The following is a 27,774-nucleotide window of genomic DNA, read 5'->3' on the forward strand; positions in this document are numbered from 1 at the left end:
ACTCAAAGAGGATGGATTGCATCTGCACATTTTAAAAGAATCTAAAGAGATAGCAGAGGCACTATTACACATATTTAAAAATTCATTAGAAAAAGATGTAGTGCCAGAGGACTGGTGGCTAGCTAACATTATAGCTATATTTAAGAAGTGAGATAGAACATGTCCAGGGAACTATAGACCAAGTCAGCTTAGCATCGGTGGTAGAAAGAAAGACTTGCACTTATATAGTGCCTTTCAGGACATCCCAAAGCGCTTTACAGCCAATGAAATACTTTTGAAGTGTAGTCACAGTTGTAATGTAGGAAACATGGCAGCCAATTTCACACAGCAAGCTCCCACAAACAGCAATGTGATAATGACCAGATAATCTGTTTTTGTTATGTTGATTGAGGGATAAATATTAGCCAGGACACTGGGGATAACTCCCCTGCCCTTCTAACGTCCACCTGAGAGAGCAGACGGGGCCTCGGTTTAACGTCTCATCCGAAAGATTGCACCTCTGACAGTGCAGCACTCCCTCATCACTGCACTGGAGTGTCAGCCTAGATTTTGTGCTCAAGTCTCTGGAATGGGATTCTGACTCGGATGTGAGAGGTAAGAAAAATAATGGAATCCCTACTAATGGAGAAAATAGAAAAACATCTGGAAACTAAAAATGTGATAATGAATAATCAGCATGCATTTCAAAAGGGAATGTCTTGCTTGACCAACCTCATTGAATTCTTTGACGAGGTACCAGAGAGAGTAGACAAGGGTAATGCAGTAGATGTAATTTATCTAGATTTCCAAAAGGCCTTCTATAAGGTGCCAGATAATAGACTAATGAATAAGGTCAGAGCATGCAGAGTCAGGGGACAAGTAGCAGAATGGATAGCTAGCTGGCTGCAAGACAAAAGCAGAGAGTAGGGGTAAAGGGTAGCTATTCAGAGTGGCAGAAGGTGGGAAGTGGGGTCCCACAAGGATCAGTGCTGGGACCACTGTTGTTCACAATTTATATTAATGATTTAGACTTTGGATTCAAAAACAACGTTTCTAAATTTGTGGAATACATCAAATTGGGAGGGGGGAATACTCAATACTGAGGAGGACTGCAACAACTTACAAGAAGACATTAATAAACTTGCAGAATGGGCATATAATTGGCAAATGAATTTCAACACAGATAAATGTGAGGTATTACATTTTGGTAAGAAAAATAAGGGGGTCACATGACTATAAATAAGAATCTAAATGAGGTAGAGGAGCAAAGGGATCACTAAAAGTAGCAGAGCAGGTTAATAAGGCCTTAAAAAGGCAAACCAAGCACTGGGGTTTATTTCTAGAGGGATAGAATTGAAAAGTAGTGAAGTTATGCTAAACCTGTATTGAACCTGGGTTAGACCACACTTGGAGTACTGTGTACAGTTCTGGTCGCCATATTATAAAAAGGATATAGAGGCATTGAAGAAGGTGCAAAAAAGATTTACAAGAATGATACCAGAACTGCGAGGTTATATCCATCAGGAAAGGATGAACAGGCTGGGTCTCTTTTCTCTTGAAAAGAGAAGGCTGAGGGATGACCTAATAGAGTTCTTTAAAATTATGAAAGTTTTTGATAGAGTGGTTACAGAGAGAGTGTTTCCACTTGTGTGGAAGAGCAAAACTAGAGGCCATCAATATAAGATAGTCACCAAGAAATCAAATAGGGAAATCAGAAGAAACTTCTTTACCCAGAGAGTGATGGGAATGTAGAACTCACTACCAGAGAGTGGTTGAAGCAAATAGTACAGATGCATTTAAGGGGAGGCTAGGTAAGCACATGAGAAAGAAGGGAATAGAGGGGTATGCTGAGAGAGTTAAATGAGCAAGGATGGGAGGAGGCTCGAGTGGAGCATAAACACCGGCATGGACTGATTGGGCTGAATGGTCTGTTTCTGTGCTGAATATTTTATGTGATTCCAAGTAAAATCAGCCATTACTGGACCATTCACATTAGGAAGGAGGGACAATGGACTGAATTTTCCTCATTGTCCCCCTACAGGGTCAGAACCACCGCTGCAGCACCAGATGAGTTAGGAGGCCAGAGGGCCCTGAAAACTGCAGCAAATTATTTACTGAAAGCCTTGGCTGAGACTGAGGCCTTTCAGCAGTTAAGGTATTGGGCTGAAATGGAGGGAAAAGAGGTCACTATTAGGCCTTCTTCCTCGATCAGGAAACTTTAAACCCATCCACTGTTATCCTGGGGACGACCACCGTGCTTCACCCAGTGGTCCCAGGGAATGGTGCTAATGGGTGTACAGAAGGGAAATTGGCTAGGAACCCAGGTCTCTTTCCTGCGGGCATTTACAGGAGGGAAAGCGCAGTCAGTGGCGGTCCTGGTAGGGGTGGGGAAATTAAAGTTGGATTGAGAGGTATCAGTTGGCCTCGCTGGCTGATTTTCCTCACCCTTTCCACTGCGCTTCTATTCAATTTGCAGCAGGATAGCAGAGGAAATCCAGGTTAATAGATCAGGACAAATCATTGATTTCAACTGTTCTGACAAAAGGTCCTCGACCCGAAACGTTAACTCAGTTTCTCTCTCCACAGATGCTGTCTGACCGGCTGAGTGTTTCCAGCATTTTCTGTTTTGATTTCAGGTTTCCAGCATCCGCAGTATTTTGCTTTTGTATTGATTTCAATAATTGATCTCAGTCTTAAATCTAGATTAAATCCACATCCCAATGAAGTTCTTTCAATAAAAAATACTTTCTTCCAGCTATTCATTCAGCACCTCCTTCTAACGGGGTGGTCAAGACTAGGAACTCATTGGTTTTTTGGAGACTGTATTAACCTCTTCCACGCATTGCACACAGCACTCCTCTAGATCAGGTGACCTGGAGTTCCAAACAAGTCAGCCTGGAACAAACCTCATATTGCAGGGCCTCGATTGCTCCCTCACAGAACCTAGTTGTTCTTCTGCTGTTCCACTTCACTTGTCAAATTTTTCAGTGGCTTCTGGGCTCAGCTCTGCTTTAAGAAACTGCTTAGACCTTTAAGTACCTGTAGTAGCACTCCAAAATTGCAGCTACTTAGGTACAAGTTTCCAGACACCACCCACACACCATAAATATTTACACTGGGGCAGAGCTGGAAGTTAAGGCAGAAACAGATGTGCATCGGGAGCGGGGGAGAAGTCCCACCACGCTCCATTTCCACCTCACCAGTGCCACTATCAGAATTTTTACCCTCATTTGTGATCTATGTGAAACTATCCATGTGCAATATATCTGGAGCAGGATGAGTATTGTAACCGTTTTTTGCGGTGGCCAATTTCCTATGGCTCCTGCCGCAATCGCCAATTATTGTAAGTGGTTTCGCCCTGCCCGTAGCGAACACGCAAACCCCCTTACTACAAGTTCTGGACGATAGGGATTACTGAGGACAGATTTCAACACGGACAGCATTTTCGGGCTCACCCGTACAGTGCTTATTAAGGTTAACAAAAACCACTCCACTCGCATACAGTACGAGCAGTGTGAACACAACAGTACAGTTTAAAACAGTAGAACCCTGACTTGTCCAACAAGCCCCTGCCGTGCTGACTTACCACGGCCTAAAAACACCCCATACGAATGAGTCATCTCCAGCTTGAGTGGGTTTTCACTGCTCCCCCCCCAAACAGCCTGTCCAGTTTTTAATAGGGGTTAAAAATCCAAAAATCCATGAAGTTTGCGCCAATTGCTACAGTATAATTCAGTAATATGTTTATATCCACCACTAACACGTGCTGGACAGAGGAACTTGTTGCTTAGGTTTACAATGCATTAATGTCTGTTGAAATATCAAAAAGGGCACATGGTTTTAATTCCTCGCTCTTCTTTCATAGATTCTTTCAGAACCACAGCAATATTTTGAAAATTAAATTATGAGTCATCCCTCATGTAAGCCGACTCCATGAGCAAAGAATTTAAGTAAAATCAAAAAAAAGTCTCTATGCTACAATAAAAAAAATCACATAAATTGGAGTAGGTGGACATTCCTGAAATACTGAATGATCCAATATTGCAATGTGCAGTGGCACCTTGCAAATAACCAGGTCATGTGATGGCAGCAGCCCAAGAATCAGAGCAAAAGCATCAAACTTACACTGAAATTATGATGTATTTCTGCCATAATTTAAAATAATTACTTTTGTGGGCATCCTCAGTTGGAATGGATATGGAAGACTTAGTTTCTTACATTGAAGGTGCTGACTGACACAGCTCGATGAGTGACTACACATATTCTTAGTGCAGCACCTCAATGCTACAACTATTCATTTGCAACTCATCTGTCTTTTCTCATACAACACTGATGTATTGTTCCGTTATCGTAATGCAATTTTTAGTCACTGTCACAATCTTAGCCTTGCATACCATGCCATGGTTTCATATTGTTGCGGTTGCAAACAAAAACATCAAGACTAGTTTAGCAAAGAGGTCACGGATCACATCATCATTCCTGCACATGTTTAACAACGTAATCTATTCTATGTAGCAGAGGGGCATTTTCTCCTCATATAGTGGAGACGTGTGAGACATAAAAACAGAAACACCAAGAGGCAAACATCCAGTACCTTATAAATTGATTAACTTGCAGAAATTAGTTCCAAGACCATAGAGAATGATCGTTATTTATATAGAAATACATTTCAAAGTTTCAGCAGGCGATCCAGGGTCCTATGTATGGCATCTAGGTGAGCTCGATTTGGGTGAGATGCTAGTTTACTAAGCTCTAAATTTTTGAACATTGGAATAATAAAATAAATCCCACTTTCGACTAAATTCTCAGGTTGATATAAAATTTTAGTATTCAATTAAACTGTAAATGTGGTTTACATTAGTGTTGAAGAGTGACTTTATGAATACTAATGGTAAACACAGAATACAGATGCTATGTTCCATCAACCAGGCTTTCATAGAATGTTGCTCTCTCTAGTGACTCACAATTGCCCTACAGTTAACAGTGTGTAAACTTTTGTTACCCCCCAAGTCTTGTGAAATTGAACTGAATTTCCTGGGAATGTTTTCTCGGTCCCAAATTTATTCTAATGTATTCAGAGTTCTCTTGCTTTTCTCAAAGGCTTTGTTAGTGTTGCTGTTGCCCGCCCGAGAAAGGATTCTACTTTTTGCCTGAGTGAATCTTTTATTAAAAAAACAATGAAAGTCCGGTGTGTTGTGATGGAAACTCAAGTAATCTGATAGAGAGTTTGAGAGCGTTTTTTTTAAACAAGTGTGAAGAGGCAGGCAGAAATGTCTGCAGTAACCACACAACCTGCACCTTTTGGACTTTTAGAAAGGGAAAAACACATTGAAAATGTGTTAGGAAGATTAAGAGGAAAGAGAAATAAAGGAGCTGGAGAACCGCTGGATAATATGATACTTTCAGGTGCTACATGGCAGCACTCAGACCCTATTAGGATGCATTCAGAAAAATTAAAAGTACTGGAGGAGAAAGCAGCTGATGGAGATTTTGAGAAAGTAAAAGAGAGTTCCTTTGGGATACAATTTAATAATTCCAGGAAAGAGGAGTGGATCAAAACTTCTTCGCACACGTCTTCATTCCCTAAGGATGTAAGAGGGCACGGGACAATGCAGGAATTCCCTGGATTGCAACCACTTCACACCCTCCATCAGCTGTGTATCACTGCAAAGGCTGAGCACCAAGGTGTGTAAATGATGCTCTTATACCAGTTATTGTGTGCAGCATGCATGTATAGAATTAGTTACTGTACAGTGTTTAGAGAATAGTTAAAGAACTGAATTATGAACTGTATTTTGATATTAGAAACCACATCAGATTTTATAGAATTCTCTGACTATATATGCTGTGTCTATATGCATCTCTCCACTTCACCTGACGAAGGAGCAGCGCTCCGAAAGCTTGTGATTTCAAATAAAGCTGTTGGACTATAACCTGGTGTTGTGTGACTTCTTACATTTGTCCACCCCAGTCCAACACCGGCATCTCCACATCATAGAAGAATGAATAGTGAAGGGGCAGGGAGTGGCAATGAGTAATTGAAGGGGCAGTAAGTTTTGGGGTAGTCATCATTTGGGGGGATTAGGGCAGTAAGCATTTGGAGTGTGGATATGGGGTAGTGAGTAATTGCGAGAAAGTAGTTAGTATTAGCTAGGGAGTAGTTATTTTAGGGAAGGTAAAAAGTACGAGATATTGGTTGCGATGGATAGTTGAAGAGGTCAGAACATATTTTTGAAGCAGAATATATAAAGATTATTTTAGATCATTGTATTACTATCAAATTTATAGAGTCCTTCTTTCATAATATCATTATGAAATAATATGGTTGTTATGTTACTGGACTAGTAATCCAGAGTCATGGGCCAGGAATCCAGAGAACACAATTTCAAATCCCACCATGGCAATGTGAGAATTTGAATTCAGCTTAAACAATCTGGAAATAAAAAGCTGGTATCAGTTAAAGCGACCATGGTGCTGCCGGATTGTTGCAGAAACCCAACTAGTTCGCCAATGTCCTTTAGGGAAGGAAATCCGCTGTCCTTATCCAGTCTGGCCTATATGTGACTCCAGTCGCACACCAATGTGGTTAACTCTTACCTGCCCTCTGAAGTGACCTGATAAGCTACTTCATTGCATCAAACCAGCAGTTCAGGAAAAAGGCCCAACACCATCTTCACAGGGCAACAAAGGATTTTTAAAAAATTCATTCATGGGATGTAGGTGTCGCTGGCAAGGCCAGCAGTTATTGCCCATCCCTAGTTGCCCTTGAGAATATATGCCAGCCTTGCGCATCCTGAGAATGAATAAAACAAATCTTCACTTACTATGTTTGTCTGATCATTTTTCATTACAAGGGTCATTATAATGTAGAATTTCAGATAATATTTAGTCTCAGAGGTAGTTGGTGGTAACTTCTCGTCGTTCTGTTTCTATTTTAGGGCTTACCGGTGGTAACTTCTCGTTGTTCTGTTTCTATTTTAGGGCTTACCTGTGACCCTGGCAGGACATACATCATCACATCTCAAAAAGGTCAACAACTGTACATGGCATCAGAAGGTAATGTTTTGGGTGAAACAACAATGGAAAAGGCAAAGCATTTCTGCATACATATGAAAAGGAACGAGATGAATGAAGCAGCAACTATTGATGGCTGAAATGAATCTAGCAGAATATACTTAGAAAAGGTGTAGACATATCATGAGGTGCATCCCATACTTTAAATGGGGGAAAAAAAACAAGTCTTGGGGTAGAATGACAATTAGATTGCTGGCTTTGCAACCCTTTGTTTACAACACTCAAATCTGATTCTCGTGCTTGGGATTTTTTAAAGAGATATTTTTGGCTTTGTGCTTCAGACTACTCTTGTAGCTGACCCTTTAGTTCCTGTAGCATGTAGTACAGTATCCCCCAAACCATAATAATGAATTTTGGGAAGCTGAAGCATTGTGGGCTTTCTGAACCACATTATAGAGCTCTGGGAATCCTGAAGGGTTAACACTGAATTCTGGGAAAGCAGCTCTATGAGAGAACAAAGTCACAAGAGACTTCCCAGACAGACCAACAGATGGCTGGGAAAAGAAACAAAGAACTTGCATTTATATAGCGCTTTTCATGACCACAGCCTATGAAGTACTTCTGAAGTGTAAGCACTGTTGTAATGTAGGAAACATGACAGCCAATTTGTCCACAACCAGGTCCCACAAACAAAAATGAGATAATGACCAGATCATCTGTTTTAGGTATGGGTTCAGGGATAAATATTGGCCAGGACAGGAGAGAGAGCTCCCAGCTCTTCTTTGAAATAGTGCCAAGGAATCTTTTCCATCCACCTTAGAGGACAGACGGGGCCTTGGTTTAATGTCTCATCCGAAAGACAACAGCACTCCTTCAGTGCTGCACTGAAGTGTCGGCCTAGATTTTGTGTTCAAGTCTCTGGAGTGAGGCTTGAACCCACCACCTTCTAATTCAGAGGCAAGAATGCTACCACTGAAAACATGGTTGAAGCCGATTATTATAAAAATGTCCCTTTGGTCAGCCTGGAAGTTAACAAATGGATAACTTAACAGGGATAGCCCTTACTAGAACATCAAAGCTGCTTTTATGGTTCTAGCTGTGTTTAGCATGCTATGGAAGTTAAAAGATATAAAAATGGCCAGGATATTCTGATGACATCTGAAAAACATTAGACATGGTCTTTGGTCTTCAAATTGTCATGAACAGCAATAAGATGGGTTGCTTTATGTGCAGATTGAAGGGACAATTACAAGTCCTAGCCCTTCCCGGGCTACCCCAGATCAGGTGTATTCCCCAGACATTCACCTTCAGCTTTAGTTAGAGATCGCCGAATTCTATAAGATGCTTATATGGGTCTAAAGGTTCAGGCTATCTCTCCCTAAAGGAAAGGAACAACTGAAGATATTAAAAGTGCTATCCGGAGGACGGTAACAAGTTTACTAGACTGTAACCTTCCGGATATTATGAGGGTCCGGAATACACCCCAGAATTCTGCAACTCCTTACAAAAGAGTGTACAGAAATTTGGTTCGTGAGTTTATACATAAATACTCTTTGAGACAATTCTAAAAATAGATAGTTTTATTTAAGAGCCGATATTCATTTAACAACTGTTCAGTCAGTCGCAACATTAACAATTCAAAATACAAATAGCTTACATTTCTTATTTCTCAGAGATCCTTATTCTCAAATCTTTACTTCGTTACATTTCTAACTTATTTCTAAATCCAGATTATCCACCAAAATCAATTACTTTGATTACCCGAGACTCAAAGTTAAAAACTTAGAGCGTGCCTGTGAAGTTGAGAAACGCTTGCCCATTCAGCGAGTTCTGACTTTGTTTGAAAAGCTCTTATTTTTATACCCTTTTTGCAGTGGTTTATTCTTTGAAGTTCTCTGCTGATATAAACTAATTGTCTTTATTGATACCTCTGTTGAATGCTTTCCATCTTACTGTCAATTCAACTATTGCATGCATAATTATGTCTCTACCTTCAGGTGTTCCAAAAACTATCATAAAAACAATATGACAGCAATGGTTTCTGTTTGATGGCATTCTTATCGAAGATTTTCCATTCAATTCTGAATATTGGCTTAACTGGTTTTTAGCAGACATTGAGTCTCCTTACTGCTCCAAGTTCAATACAAACACAATGTAATTGCTTGGTGTATCTATTGAAGTCATATCTTCAAAGTGTTCTTGTTGGTATCATATTTACTATGTATATATTAAAGACACTTTGAGTGTTTACTTGTTTTCTAGCTATCTCAATTGGTTGCATATTTAATCTTATGTTTCCTGTCTTCCAAGTTTAACATAAAAACTATTTGACAAGCAGGTGTTTCTTTTACTTGATGTCATCTTTTCAAAAGGCACATGCCTCTTTTAATGTTTGTGTTTCTGTTCAGCGTGTTAGCTTATAACACCTCAAACTGGGTCTTCCATTGTGTTATTTCCAAACTCCAGACCCTCTGGAATCGCCAAACTGCCATTTCAATAGGGCCATTGTTTTTAGTATATTTAACTAATTCCTATTTCAAAGCTTGTATGTTTACAACTTTGTTAAACAACTGATCTTTATCTCAGAAGCCTGTTTTCTGTTTGCAGCCTGTGTCTCTGAGGCTTTAGACTTTTAAACCCAGTATATCATGTATTAATAAATATCAGAATTCTGTTCATATTATGGTGTATCTTTCTGAAATATGGCTTATTCCGTCACACAGATAACATCACATTTCTTTGCCAAAAGTAATTTCTGTCTTTTCATCAGATATGTTTGTTATTTAAATCTTATCAATCCATGGAAATTATAACAGTTACATTATAAACCCTACGATTTCATTTGAAACCTGTAAAAATGTTAATAGAATATTTGAAACAACATTCTTTTTACCCTTCTATGACCTTTCATCAGTTCTATTTCTTCTTCAGATACTACTTGCCTGTGTTTGAACTTGTGTGGTGCAGCCCGGTCCTGTTGTATTAAAATCTACAACCTGCAGGCAGAGGAGGTACTGCACTTTACCAGACCCTTCCGGGTAGATGCCTGTTGTTTTGGATGCTGCCTAATGGAGATAAATGTGTTCAATGCCCAGAAGGAACAAATTGGCACAATTAAACAGAGGTAAACCCAATTATGTTTTGTTCCTATTTATTTAAGTCAGTACAAGCATAATTCTTTACAGCAATACATCTAATTGTTTCAACTCAATTAGGTTATAGCAGTATGGCTCAAATTCTTTTGCAAAATTTCCTCCAACTAAATATTGGGAAGACAGGTGCCATTGTTTTCAGTCCCTGTCACAAACTTATTCCCTAGCCACCGACTCCAACCCTCTCCCTAGCAACTGTCCAGGGCTGAACCAAATTGTTCGCAACTTTCGTGTCATATTTGACCCCAAGATGAGCTTCCAACCATATATCCGTGACATCATTAATACCACCTATTTTCACCTCCATAGCATCGCCTGGCTCTGTCCCTGCCTCAGCTCATCTGCTGCTGAAACCTTCATCCATGCCTTTGTTACTTCTAGACTTGACTATCACAATGCACTCCTGGCTGGCCTCCCACGTACTATCCTCCATAAACTTGAGGTCATCCAAAACTCCTAACGCGCACCATGTCCCGTTCACCCATCACCCCTGTGCTTGCTGACCTACATTGGCTCCCGGTTAAGCAATGCCTCGATTTTAAAATTCTCATCCTTGTTTTCAAAACCCTCCATGGCCTCACCCCTCCCTATCTCTAATTTCCTCCAGCCCTACAACCCTCCAAAATATCTGCACTCTTTCAATTCTGGCCTCTTGAGCACCCCCGATTTAATCACTCCACCATTGGCGGCCGTGCCTTCAGCTGGCAAGGTCCTAAGCTCTGGAATTCCCTCCCTAAACCTCTCTACCTCCTTTTAGACGCTCCTTAAAACCTACTTCTTTGACCAAGCTTCTGCCCTAATATCTCCTTATGTGGCGTGGTGTCAAATTTTGTTTGATAGCACTTCTGTGAAGTGCCTTGGGATGTTTTACTGCATTAAAGGCACTATATAAATACAAGTTATTGTTGTTGCTGTTGCAAGGGTACAAAATCAGTTTATTAAATATCATTGCCCAATTGATTTACTGCAATCAGCTCATCATAGTACAAAACCTAATTAAGTCAGAACAGTACAATCTACATTTTGATTATAAAATCTAATTGATTTAGTGTGAGCTTCAACCCTATTACAGCAATCAAAATTCAAGCAGGTTAATGTAGCTACTAGTTAAAGGAATATTACATTTGATTAGGACAGGCCTGAGTGTTTTATAGTTATCCCGTTACCTGTGCACAAATACAGGCTAAATCAATGGGATGACAAGACGTCTCTGCACTGACAGAGAGATTGTTTTGACTGTCTCAACCTGCTGTCACCAGTGGGTTTAGACCTATTGTGCAAGGATTCTTATTAATTAGTAGCGGCACTCAGAGGAAGGTGTAGGGATAAAGCAGTGTAGAAACAGCTTTACTTTGAATCCAACCATGCAATATTTGACCTTGGGAATGCCGGACAATGTTACTGAGTAATTAAAGTGAATGTGTCCCTTTGTGTCTCTGGCTGCAGGTGGAGCATGTTCACCCCATTGCTGGAAATCTATGACATGGATGGTCATGGGATTATGAAAATTCATGGCTCCTGTTGTCCTTGCCGCTGTTATTCAGATCAGGAATTTAAGGTATAAAACACTCAACATAACTAAGCTGATGTTCATTGTTACATCAACCAAAATTAAATTACACAAAAAGTCAACCAAGCTACAAGGGGATGTTTCTTAATTTGACTACAATTCTGATTTGTGCTCTGGTTGACTTTGATTTAATGTTAACCAAGTAAAATCCAAGTTATTTTCATAAGCAGTGTACCCTTCCAGCAGCATATTTTCCAGAGTCTGCCTGTTGGTGAGAAATCATAATCCCCACTACAATGAATGATGCTTCTCCAGGTCACACAAGGTTCTGCCCCTCCAATGAAGTAAGGAGGTCCAACTTGTGTCTCTTGTGGCAAGGAATTTGATGCTCTTAATGGGAGTTGTTTATGGGACAAAAAGTACCCCACCTACACCTTTCTTCCTCTTTAAAGGTGTGAACTTCTGGATTGTGCACTTCATAACCATTTTCAATTCTCTCTCAGATAATTAACGAGTCAACAGTGGATTGGAGTTTTTGGTGAGCTTGCAGATTGTTTAAAAGCTCACCAATACAATGACAATGTCCTTTAATATTGTGACTAATCAGGATTACTGTAAATAAAGTGAGGTAAGTTTAAGAGATGCTGAGAAGCAGTATCAAATTGGAGACTTTCTAATAATGCAATACCAATCACTCATCATCTACCAACTTGGTGGTTAGCTAGCAAACTAACTTTTAAAAAATTGATTTTGGTGAATTTTTGAGCTCATTAAAGACTAAAAAATGTCAAGTGCTTCACAAGAAAGGTAGGAGTGTAATTTATTAATCTTAGATCATCAATCCAGAAAGAATGAGGTTGCCAGAATTTGAGACATTTGCAATAAAAGCAGAGCTTTTATTTTTCATGTTTATTTTGGGGGGAATTTGGTGCTTGTCTTTAACAAATTTTCATTCGCACCAGATTTGTTAGCAGTTAATAAAGTAAAATTACAAGTAACTAGCCATTACAAAATGTAAATATGGTCACAGATTTTATACATAATTTACCAGAATCTTGTGAACTACTGTGTAAATGTGTTGTAATTTTATGTCTGTACGATAACCATCATGGTGCCAATAATATACAATTAGTCTTACTATTCCCATCTGTAAACAAGTGTCTATAACATTACAGATTACATCCAAGATTGGGAACCATTTGGGACTGATCTGGAAGCGGTGGCAAGGGTACAATTCAGAATATAACATGGATCACGAATACTTTGGTGTGGACTGTAAGAACCTTTAATAAAAGAGCAGTTAACAAGAGCTGAAATATTTATTGATACAAAATCACTCAAGTTTGTTGACACATGACATCATCTGGCCCGATGCTTTACCTTGTGTATACACAGGAGCGTAAAATGACAATGCATCAACATTTCTTTTACAAATAACAACATTTGGAATATACACTGATGCAAATGCAAAACCCATTGCTCAAGGCAATTTTGCAGAAGATATTGCACAAACATTCCCTTACAACCAGCAAGATGACACATCCATATTTGGTTGAAAACTTGATATGGTGACACGGCCCTTAATAATGCAATTATTAAAAAGCAATTATTAGTATTTTGGACAATGAATATTGTGTCTTTTTGTTAGAATTTTGCCAGACAGAATTCAATATAAATCATTTTGTTTTATTTATCATTGAGTACATTTTCCTCTTTAGCATTCCCAACACAGAGCTTCAACTGCAAGGAGCATATATTGGAAAAAGAGGCACACACACTACCTAAAATTTCCCATCTATTTTAATGGGTAGAAAATAGTGGATAAAGTGTGAATAATTTTCTAATTTGTCTTTCTGGCATGCAACGCTCTGTGCCAGGAGCACGGAAGACAAAAAAATTACTTTACTCAGTCTGGTTTGGCTCAGATAAGAACACCTTGGAAATTTCTACACCAATCATACTATCATTTTCAGTTTAAAAAAAGTGTCTAGATTGCTACGCAAGAAACATTTTGCCATAGTAAGTTATATCTGCTAAAGGCAAAGGGTGCTAGTATAGCAAAATCATTTTTTAATGTCCTGACAGGAATGACCTCTATTGTTCCACGACACTGATTGGTGCACCGAGAACATTTACACACTTTTAATTTACATCTTAAAAAAGTTACAATGAATGTTCACTATATCAAATATATATGGACAACTGTTTTATGTAGAATGTTAGGGCACATTAAGTACTCTCACATTTTGCCACACTGAACTGAGCAGATGATGTTTATGGACCAGGAGGAGATTTACTAGAATGGTACTAGGGATGAGGGACTTCAATTATGTGGAGAGACTAGAGAAGCTGGGATTGTTCTCCTTAGAGCAGAGAAGGTTAAGGGGAAATTTAATAGAGGTGTTCAAAATTGTGAAAGGTTTTGAATAAATAATGAAAAAACATTTCCAATGACAGGAGGTTCGGTAACCAAAGGACATAGATTTAAGATAATTGGCAAGTAAGCCAGAGGGGAGAGGAGAATTTTTTTTAATTTAAAATTTTTTTTTTTTTTTTTTAATGTAGCGATTTCTGATGATCTGGAATGCACTGCCTGAAGGGGCATGAAAGCAGATACAATAGTAACATTCAAAAGGGAATTGGATAAGTACTTGAAAAGGAAAAATTGTAGGGCTATAGGGAAAGAGCAAGAGAATGGGACTAATTGGATAGCTCTTTCAAAGAGCTGGCACAGGCACAACAGGCCTAGTGACCTATGCTGTATGATTATATCATTTAGAAATGCTTCCATCTATTATATCACACTAATTTGCAATTTTTTTCCCCACTGTGGAATCTTTATTGTTAACAGTTAAAGTGGTGTGCAAATACATGTTGAGATTAATACATTTGCAGAATGGCATATAATTGGCAAATTAATTTCAACATAGATAAGCGTGAGGTATTACATTTTGGTAAGAAAAATAAGAGGTCACATATTATTCTGAAAATTAGAATCTAAATGGGGTAGAGGAACAAAGGGATCTGGGAGTACAAATACACAAATCACTAAGTGGCGACACAGGTTAATAAAACTATAAAAAAAAGCAAACCAAGCACTAGGGTTTATTTCTAGAGGGATAGAATTGAAAAGTAGAGGTTATGCTAAACTTGTATCGAACCTTAGTTAGACCATACTTGGAGTACTGTGAACAACTCTAGTCTCCATTTTATAAAAAGGATAGAGGCATTGGAGAAGGTGCAAAAAAGATTTACAAGAATGATACCAGAACTGTGAGGTTATACCCATCAGGAAAGGGTGAACAGGCTGGCTCTCTTTTCTCTTGAAAAGAGAAGACTGAGGGTTGACCTAATATAGAGGTCTTTAAAATTATGAAAGGTTTTGATAGAATAGACACAGAGGGCTCGAATTTCCAAGCTCCGTGGAGGCGGGAGTGGTGGGAAAATTGCAGAATCGGGGGGGCACGAACCCATCCCGCCTCCGTGCCAATGTCCCAGGAGGCGGGTACCCGACCTGTGCTGGGAGCCGCCTCCCTGAGGCAGGAAGGGGATTAGTGCCAATTAACTGCCGCAGTTTTTTGCCTAATCCCTATTTTTAGCCCTGAAGTGTGGGCTTCCCAACGGCTCCAAACCACGCCAAGTTAGCGAGGCGGACCGTCGGTCTGAAGGGGTTGGAGGGGGTCGAGATGTCCGTTGTGCAGGTGAGTGATGGGTGCATGTGTGCAGAGGTAAGTGCGTGAGGTAAGTGGAAAGTGTAAAGTTTTACTTACCTTTACTTTCTCCTGCAGGCTTCCTTCCTTCAGTTCTCGGGAGTCCCTCAGTTCACCGGCACAGAAAGCAGAATGGTCGCCGAAATATCAAAAGCTGCAGCATTCTGCTTTCTAGTCTGGAGAGATCTCTAACTGAGTCTGAGTAGGGCTGAGGTTAGAAGACAGGTCATCAGTGTTTGACAGCTTCACAGAGCTGTCAAACGCGGATTTTTCATCTGTCAAAAGCGCTTGACAGATGAAATGTCAATCACTGACGTCACCAGTAACCAGGTGCCCCTTAATTGGCCTGCTGAGCCCGTTGGGCGGGCTTAACAAGGTCAATCTAGGGAAAATAGCATGGGTTGGCCACAAGTCGATGGAGGCGGGACTACAACCCAAAAAGTGGGAGTCCGCCTCCATCACGTCCCCATTGACAAAATCCAGCCCAGAGTGTTTCCACTTGTAGGGAAGAGCAAAACTAGAGGCCATCAATATAAGATAGTCACCAAGAAATCAAATAGGGAAACCAGAAGAAACTTCTTTACCCAGAGTGGTGAGAATGTGGAACTCGCTACCACAAGGAGTAGTTGAGGTGAATAGTAAAGATGCATTTAAGGGGAAGCTAGAAAAACACAAGGGAGAAGGGAATAGAGGATTATGCTTATATAGAGTTAGATGAGGAAGGATGGGAGGAGGCTCAAATGGAGCATAAATGCCGGACTGGTTGGGCCGAATGGCCTGTGCTGTATATTCTATGTAATTCTATGTACATGTTGAGATATTTTCTTGCAATATTTGCCTGAAAACTGGTCCTTATGCATTTATTTACTTTATTTTTAAACGTAGTTCCAATCAACATGAATCCAAATGCAAAGGTGCTTTTGCTGGCTGCTGCCTTCTTACTCGTAAGTTGTAAATCTGATCAAACTTTACTTCAGTGTTAAAGCCACTCCATTAGTTAGGAGTTTATCCTCCCCACATATGTAATCATTTCTTTTATTCTTTTACAGAACTACATGTTCTTTGAAATGAGCTGAGTTTCAAGATCTCCTCCATTCTCACCATCGACAAGGTTGCTTTACAAACTGCTTAAGCGTTGCAAACGTGCAAAATAATGAAAATAAATTATGCTCCTGTTAATGTAAACTTAACTAGAACAAAATATTTATTCAAAAAACTTTTGTATTGCTTTGATCAAAATACATGAGAGAAACCTCTAAGTCATATACACATCAAAGGGTATTATTCTGGTTTAAAGTAAAATTTCTTAAAATTAGCATTAATAATTTAATGAAAAATATTACAAGATTTTAGAAAAGTTATCTAACTATGAGAATGAGCAAGGCAAATTCACTTCTTAAAGTACCTGGTATGGTACTAGGTGGTGTAGCTGTAGTGTATACAAATTTTCAGAAGGTGTTTGATAAAATGTCTCAAGAGGCATGTTAGAAAAACTCGGGCATATGGAAGAAGAAGAAATGTACATCAGCAAAGAGAATTGTTAAAAGTGAGGTGGCATCCCTGACAGGAGAGGATTGTCAATTTGTAGACAGTCAAAAAAATACAGGGAGGTATTTAATAAGTACTTTGCATCGGCGTAGACTAAAGAGGATATCAGAGAGGTGGTGAATCCTGAAGTGGTTGAGTGAGATGAGTGATATTATGATGGATAAAAGCAGTTTAGGTAAGTTAGCCAAGCTAAAGGAAGACAAAAACACTAGGGTCTTACAAAATACACTCTAAACATAGGCATAGAGGAAGTGGTGTCAAAATTTGGAGATAATACCAAAATAGGAGGTATAGTTAATTCCAAAGGAAGCTACAAAGGGATATTGATAAGATGGGGGAATGGACTACAAAGTGGCAGATGCAATTCAATGTCAACATTTGTGAGGTGGTGCATTTTAGTAATAAAAAAGCATTAATTATACACTGAAGGTAAGTAGGCACGGTACTGTGGAAAAGCAGAAGATTGAGGTACGGTTCGCAGGACATTTAAAGTAGCACCTAAGGTTGATTAGGCAGTAAAGAAAAAATTGAATTCTACGTTTGATCAAGACTTATTGAATATAAAAGGTAATGATGAGTCTATATAAAACTTCAAGATTTCAGTTAGAGTACTCTGTGTAGTATTGGACTCCACACTATAGGACGGATATGGAGACTTGAGAAGGTATAGCACATAAGAACATTTAAAAAAAAAATCAGAGCAGGAGTAGGCCATACAGCCCATCGAACATGTGCCGTCATTCAATAAGCTCATGGCTGATCTTCTACATCAACTCCACTTTCCCACCCTATCCCCATATCCCTTGATTCCCTTAATGCCCAAACATCGATTAATCACAGACTCACTGTGATGCTACCTGGAAGGAAGAAATACAAATAGAAAACTTGAACAATTGGGTCTTTTTCATTAGGACAACACAGATTACAGGATGATATGATAGAAGTGTTTTAAAATGATGAAAGGATGGGACAGATTAGATAGACTTTTCCCAGTAGTTGAGGGGTCAGAACGAGGGGCCATAGAAACAAGATTAAATGCAAGAGATTTAGAACAGATGGCAGGAGAAACATCTTTACACAGCGAATTGTGAGGCTGTGAAATTCACTTCCAGGGTTAGTGGTTGAGGCAACAATTATGTCAACATTCAAGATTAGATTGGCTAGGTGGATGGAGGGATATGGGAACAGGGTGTAAATATGATTTAAACTTTTTGCTCGCATAGCAGGTAAACAGCAACATGGACTGGTTGGGTTGAATGGCCTGTTTCCATGTAGTAACTTCTATGTATTTCTATGAGGAAACTGAGGGGTGTGGCACAATAGCTGTTGGAAGTAATTACCTGGAGGACAGGCACAAGAACACAAGTTCATATTTCAGCATTTTGGTGCCTATCATGATTGGGTTGCAGAGAGCCAAGCAGTGACTGCTGATGGTCCACACCTCCATCAGCTCAATAAGATACATGCTTAAATCAGGAATATGATAATATACTATGGATATCTCAGTTGGCAGATTGGGTGATTTGTGAGCATGGTCAGGCCTGGCTGTCCCAAAAGCAGCAAGTGCAGCTCACTGCTGCTCCATGTCAATCTTCCATCTCAAGATGCATGCAGCTACTCGTTTATTTTCCCTTAACATCGGTAGGGGTGTAAAATAGGCAGTATTGGATCAACCACTCAGTTAATACATCCCTCCTGATTTTCTATTCCATTGAAGGAACATCAGGTGGGTGTAAAATCAACAGCCAATCCTATACCACCCATTTTACACACACGTCAAAGTTGAAAGTTCCTCCCAATGTATCCAACAAAATTATTTCTTATTTGTGAGCATCAAAGAACAAGATTTTGAATGGCTGTTTATGCAATATTAGTTTTATTTCTACAGATTAAGTTCACAAGCAAAAGCAGAAGTGTATTATGGTGAGCCTCAAATATAAAGCATAATTCCTGAATTCCAGAGATGAGGTGAGAGTGACTGCCCTTGACATCAAGGCAGCATTTGAGTGTGGCATCAAGGAGCCCTAGTAAAACTGAAGTCAATGGGAATGGAGGGGAAAACGCTCCACTGGTTGGAGTCATACCTCGCACAAAGGAAGATGGTTGTGGTGGTTGAAAGTCAATCATCACAGCCTCAGGACATTGCTGCAAGAGTTCCTCAGGGCAGTGTCCTAGGCCCAACCATCTTCAGCTGCTTCATCAATGACCTTCCCTCCAACATAAGGTCAGAAGTGGGGATGTTCACTGATGACTGCACAGTGTTCAGTGCCATTCACAACTCCTCAGATAATGAAGCAGTCCATGCCCGCATGCAACAAGTCCTGGACGATGTTCAGGCTGGGCCTGATAAGTGGCAAGTAACATTCATGCCATAGAAGTGCCAGGCAATGACTATCTCCAACAAGCGAGTAACGACCTCCCCTTGACATTCAATGGAATTACCATTGACGAATCCCCCACCATCAACATCCTGGGGGTCACCATTGACCAGAAACTTAACTAGACCAGCCACAAATACTGTGGCAGCAAGAGCAGGTCAGAGGCTAGGTATTCTGTGGCAAGTGTCTCACCTCCCGACTCCCCGAAGCCTTTCCACCATCTACAAAGGCACAAGTAAGGAGTGTGATGGAATACTCTCCACTTGCCTGGATGAGTGCAGCTCCAACAACACTCAAGAAGCTCGACACCATCCAGGACAAAGCAGCCCGCTTGATTGGCACTCCATCCACCACTTAAACATTCACATCCTCCACCACCGGCGCACCGTGGCTGCAGTGTGTACCATCTACAAGGTGCACTGCAGCAACTCGCCAAGGCTTCTTCGGCAGCACCTCCCAAACCACGACCTCTTCCACCTAGAAGGACAAGGGCAGCAGGCACATGGGAACACTGCCACCTCCAAGTCACACACCACCCTGACTTAGATGTATATCGCCGATCCCTCATCGTCACTGGGTCAAAATCCTGGAACACCCTACCCAATAGCAGTGTGGGAGTACCTTCACCATACAGATTGCAGCGGTTGAAGAAGGTGGCTCACCACCACCTTCAAGGGCAATTAGGGATGGGCAATAAATGCTGGCCTTGCCAGCGATACCCACATCGCATAAATTAATTTAAAAAAAAATTCAGTTACAGTATTAGGAGGGATGCCTTTTGTTGCTTTTTTAAAAACTGACTATCAGCAATAAAGGGTTTTGTGATGTAATTGATAGTGATTTTATTTTATTTTCATAGCACTGGGGCTACACAACTATTAATACTGGCCATAAATAAAATCTTAAAGCAGCATTCATTGCTGGGTCTGCTAAAAATGACAAAACTAACAAATGTACCTTGCAGAGAATCATACACTGTTACAGCTTACTTTAACCACTGTGCATTGTGTTTTGAGTGAACAGGGGAACAGAAAGACTATGTGCGCATCTCAGAATTACATTTCCCATTGTGATCATCCAGTGAAATTTACAATTAACAAAGAGAAGTCTGTAGCCTAGGACAATTCTGCCTTTTCCAGCTAGATGGTTATGAGTTATAACAAAAGAAAGACAGGGAATCAATGACAGCATCTCAGATATGATCTAATATTAGGGGACCACTCTACAAGTTCTTGTTGTTTGAAAGCAATTATTTGAATACCCGTTATGTTTCTGTTTCTCTGGATTTCAGGGGCACTCGAGTTTAAAACAGCCTATTGCTCTGTGAAGACCACTGTGGCTATCATCTCTAATAAGCAATGTGCAACTTATTCATTCAAACCCTCTGCTGTGGTAAACAAAAAGGGAAAGGTCAGATTTAATACACAACACATTAAATGCTTTTAGTCATAAAGTGCTCTTTATTTGAAAATAGCACCAAGCAGACAAATAAGGTGAAGTTTTGCTTCTGATCCAAACATTTACATCTGCAAATAAAAGATTGTTTATCAAGATGCAGCATTTCTTCATAAAAGCAAGAGAACAGAAAGAGGATAAAAAAGTTAAAAAAAAGTGAAAAAAATAAATTATGAGGACGATCATGAGACGGAGATGAAAATGCCACGAGTCAGGTGAAACCAATAATTTATATACACAGCCAGCAAGCACTCATTTTCTCCAAGTCCAATACTTATGTACCCACAAAACACCAACATTTACAATAGTCACAAATTTTAAAACTAAAGTAACAGAACTGCTTAGAAACAGAAGACATGAGCAAAACACTCAGCTCGTCTTAAAAAAAAATAAAATGCAGTTTGATTCTGTCAAACAACTGATTGACCAATGGCATCAGAGTAATTCTTCCCTGAAATAACAATGTCCTGATTGGGATTGACACTGAACATCATCCCATTCCAAAATTGTTAATTTTTTAATTTTTTTTTTTTTTTTTTTAAAGTGATGTTTCTCTAGAACGAAGAAGGGCATACCTTCCAAATAAACAAATGGTGTGCAATGACGATCTCATAAAGTGATTTTCGTATTTCGAAAGCTTGAATTGTCTCTGCGAAAGAAGATTGAAGAACACATTACGCTGTATACTCAACAACATACTTTGCAACTACATCTCTGCACAAGATTTTAATTACAGGTGTAAACTACCAATGGTTACAAATATTAAGGCATTAATGATATATGGAGTTTATCCCGTCATGTTAAAAAATCTATTTGAATTTTTCATACTTGTTTAAAATCTCAATCTGTATTTGCTAAATGGATTGTTCATAGTTTCCAGAACATACCAGTATTATTTAACTAACTTTATTTCATTAAAAGGAATGTTAGTTTCATTAGTTTATTCTGAAGATTTTATGAATTAAGAAACACAGTTTTGCTTCCCCTTCTATTCACTATACAGGTAGTATACCCTGCACTGCAAATTGATCAAATCTAATTTTTATGGACATTATAGAACTGTACTGTAGATTTTGTAAGCACAACCTATATCCACAAATCAACTTCACACCTTAGTCTTGACAGGCACTACAGGCAACAAATTACAGTTTGATGCATGTATTGTATACCAAGAAACTGGAAGAATCAGATAGAATTAAGTCCAATGTAAATTAATTTCTGAATTATCCAAGTGGTGTAGCCTAACTGAAGTAATATAAAGTAACCTACCTTTAGTATTATCTTCATTATTTCCATATAATTTATCCCCCACATACAACTGAATTGGGCCAGTCATCCAACAGGGGAATCATTTATTGTAGCCTTATGAGAGCAATGTGATCTCCCCCACTGTATGGCAGCCCAATTCTGTTTCAACAAAGGTGGCTGCAGAGATGATTGTATTTGCACGATGAAGGAATATCTCAAGAGAAAATGATTAAGTTTCAATTACTCCAAACCAGAGCAGACAGCAAGAAAGGAAGGGCAATGTATGTGTAAGATAAATTACATGGAAAGAAAAGGGAAGACCATATCCTAAAAGGTAAGTAATCTTTCTTAATTTCTCATTCATTTACTCTCCACAAACAACTATCAATCATTTGATTTTGAAATCACCTTCGAGCCCTCCATATATACTGAAGAATGCAACCGCTTCAGTACACTAATCTAAGAAATAATTTTAGAGAAGATACGGAGTTTTTAAAAAAAAAAAAAAAGATATGGACCCCCAAGTAGAATGAGCATTTATTTTACTTGATTACAGAGAAGCTGTCTTAAGCAAAGAAATATATTCTGCTATCCACAGCACAATGCCTTGTTTGGTCATCAGTAGTACAACTTTAGCCAATACTAAAAGCAATTATGTCTAAAATGTCAATTGCATTTGTATCGTAAATAAGGTGATAAAAACACCAATGCAATTAAATTTGCATGTCTTCAGAGAAATGTATTGGAATAAATTAAATTCTGAAACAATTTTACAGAAATGTTCCAAAGGAGCCCGAGAACAAATTGAAATGCCATATATGACAGTGGGTTTATCACAAGGTGTGAAGTCCAATTCTTCAGCATGCAAAAACCAAGAGCCAAGAGATTATATGAAATAAAATTGAGGGTGCAGGGAGCTACAAGCTTCAAAAGAGCATACTGTAAGCTTGAGCTATTAAATTGGGACTAAAAGATCTTATAATTTGCACATTCTTCAAAAACCTCTGAGGGCATTTCCCAGTAGTCCCCCCCATATGAGAGCAATAGCAACCAAATGGCCCAAACTGGGATTCTAGAAAATGAAGATTGTTAAAGTAAAAATGTTGGGATTTCACAATCCAAGATTATTTACATCATCCAAAAATCAAAATAACCAAACCGCCCCACAGCATTAGATGCTGATAAAATGGAATATCTCCTGGAGGCTAAAGAAATGTTGATCATCTTAATTAAGCCATCAAATGGAGGCTCTGGGGCTGGTCTGCAACTTTTGTCCCTCCAAGTATGGCCTATGGGGAGAACCAAAAAAGAGTCTAGCAACAGAAGTTTTATTTTTAAAAGTCCTCATCAAATCAAGTTCTGAAGATGCTATTGACTGAGGGCCGAATGGTGAGGATATACTTTGCCAGAGTTTAGGAAATATACGGTAATAATCTGCACATCCATGAGTGCTTTGCGACAGAATAATGCAATGCTAGTAAAGTCCTTCAATTTCAGTTATTAATGATATTCATCTGATAACTGTCAGACTTGCCAACCTAGGCATCAGACTTACCAAACTGTGCAATTCCCTGATATCACTATTTGAGACTTGCATGATTTGATTGCTTTTGCCTCAGCTACAAGTGGCGGTAGATTTGGTGCAGTCAATAGTTTTTTTCCTCTTTTCAGTAAACCATCAAAAAAGTATAGAAATATTTGCATATTGTAAAATTAAAATTAAACTAAACAGAACTATCTTGAAATTAAACTTTACAGTCATCACAACGGAGTTGTTAATTGGAGTGAAACACAAATAACACTTGTACTGGGATAAAATTAGGACCTAAATGTTATTCTTCCTTTCTTGTTCCATTCCTAAGCTTATAGGACTAAAAAGGTCAAAGTGAGGATAAACACATTTCAACATTAGCTTAAACAGAGAAAGTCCAGCAGTAGCAATCAAAACCATGTACAAGGCTAGAAGAGATATACAAGACTAAGCTCTTTGTAACCTGCTGATATGAAAGCATATCCTTACCGAATAAAGGTGGTAACATGAGGCTAGTCCTCAAAGAATTGCGCAGAGTCACTTTTAACTATATTTTGTCTTGGTGCGTCAGTTAGTTTGACACCAAAGTCCATTCCATATCCAGTAATAAAGCTATGATTAAATGGATTGTTTAGTTAGAACCAGAGGCAAGTTAGGGCATTTAAAATACATGCATCAGTAGACATCCTTTTGACCATGTCAACTGAGAAATTTGTGCTTTTACCCATGACAACTTTGAGGCAAGTGGTCTAACTACACATTATTGAAGCTGCTTTGGCATCTGATGTCGCAGAAAATTTAGAGCAGGAGCTGGATGAAGATGAACAGGCCACAAAAGTACTGATTCCTTATCCCCAGTCACTTAACAGATGTGCAATATGCCTGGTCAGTGCTCGTTATATGGAGCAGTGTTACAAAAAAATCCCTCTGTTTGTGCTTCTTGGTTTTGGAGCAGACGGATTGGCCTGGAATTTGCAGTCCTGATGATGGCGAACTGGCAGCGTTAGCTGTCACGCCTTTGAAACTGACCTTTTGCAACTTCAGGATTTAGCACATGCGCAGCCTAAAGCAGAAATTCTGAAGTTGTGTTCAGTCATTCACTGCTCCTCCACAGGCTACGCTGTGCCCCCCGCCCAGAGCCGGCAATCAGTGAAATCTCTCAAATCATGGAAACTGACAAAAACTTCTGCTCTTCTGCAGTAATTACGCAGGTAAATACCCAATTAAAAAAGTTAGACCCAAAGGGATTAGGTGTAATTGGGATTTTAACAGACTGCTAAACAAAGGATATGGCCCTGAAAAACTAATTTTAATTTTGTGAAGTGTCAAATTTATCCATTTTAATAAAAATCAAAAATGTTAACTTTTTTTTTTTAAAGTAATTTTTATTTCAGGTTTGCCTTTCCCCATGGCAGAGCCCCAGTCTGTTTTGCTCTAACATTTTTAAAAAGTTCAAATTTTAAGAGCTTACCCACTTCCTGGTTCGGTGTCTGAGAATTCTGCGTTTTGATTGGCTGCTTAGACAGCTTGTTGACGTCACAGCAACTCGCACTATGGGATTCCTACTATACTACGCCAATTTGAATTGTGCGTCGGAAAACCCGAACCTCCTGACAGAGATCGTGAGATCTTTGTGCGATGCTTACTTTGCGACCAGTGACGAAAGCCTTTGCTTCGCCACTGACCGTAAATTCCGAGCTGATGTCTCATTCAAGAAGGAGGGAAGTGAAGTTGAGGACTAGTCCTGGTGTTTCACAAGATGGAGCTGTTCTGAACAGACAAACAAAACTTTGTGTTTTTAGGAAGGCAACACAGACATAAGAATCAATCACTTAGTGCTAGAAACAGAAGAGGTCCAGCCCTTAAACTCATATGGGGCAGTGCCTGAAATAAGTGGGAAAAAAAAGCTGCTTCAAACCTACAACAAACTGCATTAATGATATAATTACACGTTGGTTAGAAATTAAATCATAAAGCTAAAGTACTACTTTTTTCCAGTTGGACAACAATGAGACGCTGCTGCCAAAAATGAGAAAGAACTGAGGTACACTTTAGGCCCCAGTGGGAGATTGCATGGTTTATCCAAAGCTAGTGAGGAAAACTCAAAACGGACAAATGACCCCATGATTTTTCCCTGTTGACGACAGACTTGAGGCAATTGTATGTGGAGGATAAAAGAATGCTGATATACTGTTAATGTTTGACAGCACAAGATCTGTTCAATTATGAAAAGCTCAACACTGGTAGGGACAGAAATATTCTTTTCTTTTAAATGATTATGAATATCTTTGAGGGCTGATTGACTGCCAAGTGAAACTACCCCTAACTTGCTGCTGTGCTGTGGTGTGCTTTTAGGGAAGCCGGAACTGCAAAATGTAGCAATTCTGTTCTGACTTCCATTGGATCACGAGAGGGAATGCACTCTGATAAATTTAGAACTTTGTTTAAAAATTGGATAAGAACTGATTATGGCCAAGCTGAAGTTTAGGCTACTGACCCTCTGTCAAAGGGCAGCAGTTAAATGATGTACACTGATACAGTTTGTTATTCCTATAAATGACAGACATTTATCAGAATGCATGACTTAACACCAAATCTCAATGGGTACGAGGGAAATACTAGTAGAAGTACTGTAATTAGACATTCAGTAAATTAACTTAATTTACCTACATCTAATACTTAATGCTAACCTCTTAGTGAATAATATAATAAGGGTATTGTTGCATTTCCATATAGAACAGCTTAAACAAGTTACATGAACGCAACTGGTTTTGGTGATCACTTACTGCTATTTAAAATGATTCTACAGAATAAAGTGTTGAGGTTATTTTTTTTTAAACTTTCTGAATAACCTAAAATAACTGCAACCTTTTAAAATAAGTCCTCAAGATAGATATTCCATTAAATTTCCAGGCCTTAGGATTTTGTGAATTCTTTGATTATACTCCACATACCATCAGTAGATTACCTATCCAACTTGGAAATATCACAGGGGCACCTATTCTCTTGAGGTGAAACCATATGATCCTCCACTTCCTGCATAACAGTAGCCCCAGGAAACCATCTTCGGTTCAGTTTCCTCTTGCTATTGGCATCAGTCCCATTGCTTCTGCTCTGCTGTGAGAATCCTAACAATCAAATAACACACAATGTGTACTGTGTCAGAATAAACATTTTTATTTTTCTGTATTATAACTATGCCTATCTTGAGAAAGAGCTGATGGGTCATTACAGGACATGTTTTGGAGTTCTTAAAAGTTATTTGTAACTTTTAAATCATTAAAACAGAAGTAACATCACAATAAAACTTGCAATATTAAAAATACTGTGAAATAGAAATTTTGTTTCTTAAATAGAAACGTAGTTAAACATTTATTAATTATCCAAACACAATCCCTTTGATCTAATTATATCCTATGAACTCCAGATGGTCTTAATATGGAGAACATTTTGGAGCACAGCAAACAACTAGACAGGCAGTGTTAGCAATCCTTGCTCTTCTAGTTAAATTTTTAATATAGGTTACTGGTCAGGAAGTTTTATGTGAATCTGTCCCATTAAGAGCACATTACATCAACCTCACTACCTGCATCCTTCAGAGCTGTCCCCTGCATTTCTTAGTTTTCCTCTGATAGAGGCCAACTTAAGCTTTCTATTATTGCATGACTGAATATTTTTACAATGGCCCCAACTCAAATTACAAATGTTTTATTTTTCTTCTAAAGCTCACAAATGAATGTCTTTTTTTAAAATGATGCTGCTTTGAAAAACTGGATTTATTTTTACCAGAACATTCTAAGCCCAGTGCTTGGTAAAAGAATAAAGTTATTCCACCAAGTAGAGTTCGTGCAGATATCCTTGCAGTTACATAAAGGAGGGAATTGTTCCTTGCAAACTGGTAGTAAATGACATTCAACCACACTAGGTACAGGAAACTCTTTGGTATCCGGCACCGACGTGTTGCCGGTTGATCAAAAATTCCGGATGACGGAGAGGGTTATCTACCGAGGCTATTTTTAACAAAGAAAAATAAAAAAATCAAGAAATGTGCAGTATACAGTAATTGGGTACTCACCTATAGAATGTTGTGTTAAATGGATGGTGGAAGATGCTTGATTAAGTACAGTACTGCCAGTTGAGGGTAATGCAATGCAATGACTACCAGCAGCATGGGAGACACACAGTACCCTTGTAAAATGGCGGATCAGAAGAGACTACCGGCAGCGCGGGAGAGTCAGACTCCTGTTAC

At 39.1% G+C, this 27,774-nt stretch overlaps 2 protein-coding genes across 6 annotated transcripts in view; one reads left to right on the forward strand and one right to left on the reverse strand.

Annotated features, from left to right (window-relative positions):
- Positions 1-534: 534 nt before the first annotated feature.
- On the forward strand, positions 535-21,377 carry LOC147115661 (phospholipid scramblase 2). Of its 2 annotated transcripts, XM_085990110.1 has the most exons (8): positions 539-5,664; positions 6,961-7,035; positions 9,925-10,117; positions 11,592-11,703; positions 12,831-12,930; positions 16,251-16,309; positions 16,415-16,476; positions 21,291-21,377. In XM_085990110.1, exons 1-7 carry the CDS (start codon positions 5,250-5,252, stop codon positions 16,439-16,441), a joined length of 981 nt encoding a protein of 326 aa, XP_085846236.1. In that variant the 5' UTR covers positions 539-5,249; the 3' UTR covers positions 16,442-16,476; positions 21,291-21,377. The 2 variants fall into 2 exon arrangements, with proteins under 2 accessions (XP_085846235.1, XP_085846236.1); XM_085990109.1 differs by lacking the exon at positions 21,291-21,377 and having other exon boundaries at positions 535-5,664; positions 16,251-16,472.
- eif4e2 (eukaryotic translation initiation factor 4E family member 2) overlaps positions 20,729-27,774 on the reverse strand; it is a 46,338-nt gene continuing 39,292 nt past the window's right edge. Inside the window, exons 7-8 of one of the 4 annotated variants that reach the window (XM_085990112.1) lie at positions 21,322-21,395; positions 20,729-20,817 (exon numbers count right to left, since the gene is read on the reverse strand). In XM_085990112.1, the coding sequence (XP_085846238.1) occupies positions 21,356-21,395 (40 nt within the window). In that variant the 3' untranslated portion in view covers positions 20,729-20,817; positions 21,322-21,355. Of the gene's footprint in view, positions 26,654-27,774 lie in introns of all 4 variants that reach the window. The other 3 variants (XM_085990111.1, XM_085990114.1, XM_085990113.1) reach the window with 3 other exon arrangements.

The sequence above is a fragment of the Somniosus microcephalus genome, chromosome 6 (genome assembly GCF_052327205.1).
Source record: "Somniosus microcephalus isolate GS21.2 chromosome 6, FLI_Smic_1.0, whole genome shotgun sequence".
NCBI lineage: Eukaryota > Metazoa > Chordata > Chondrichthyes > Squaliformes > Somniosidae > Somniosus > Somniosus microcephalus.

Coding starts and splice junctions, on each gene's coding strand:
- LOC147115661 (XM_085990109.1), top strand. CDS start 5,250: ATGTCTGCAGTAACCACACAACCTGCACCTTTTGGACTTTTAGAAAGG. Junction 5,665..6,960: donor TGCAAAGGCTGAGCACCAAG/GTGTGTAAATGA, acceptor TTTCTATTTTAG/GGCTTACCTGTGACCCTGGC. Junction 7,036..9,924: donor ACTGTACATGGCATCAGAAG/GTAATGTTTTGG, acceptor TTTCTTCTTCAG/ATACTACTTGCCTGTGTTTG.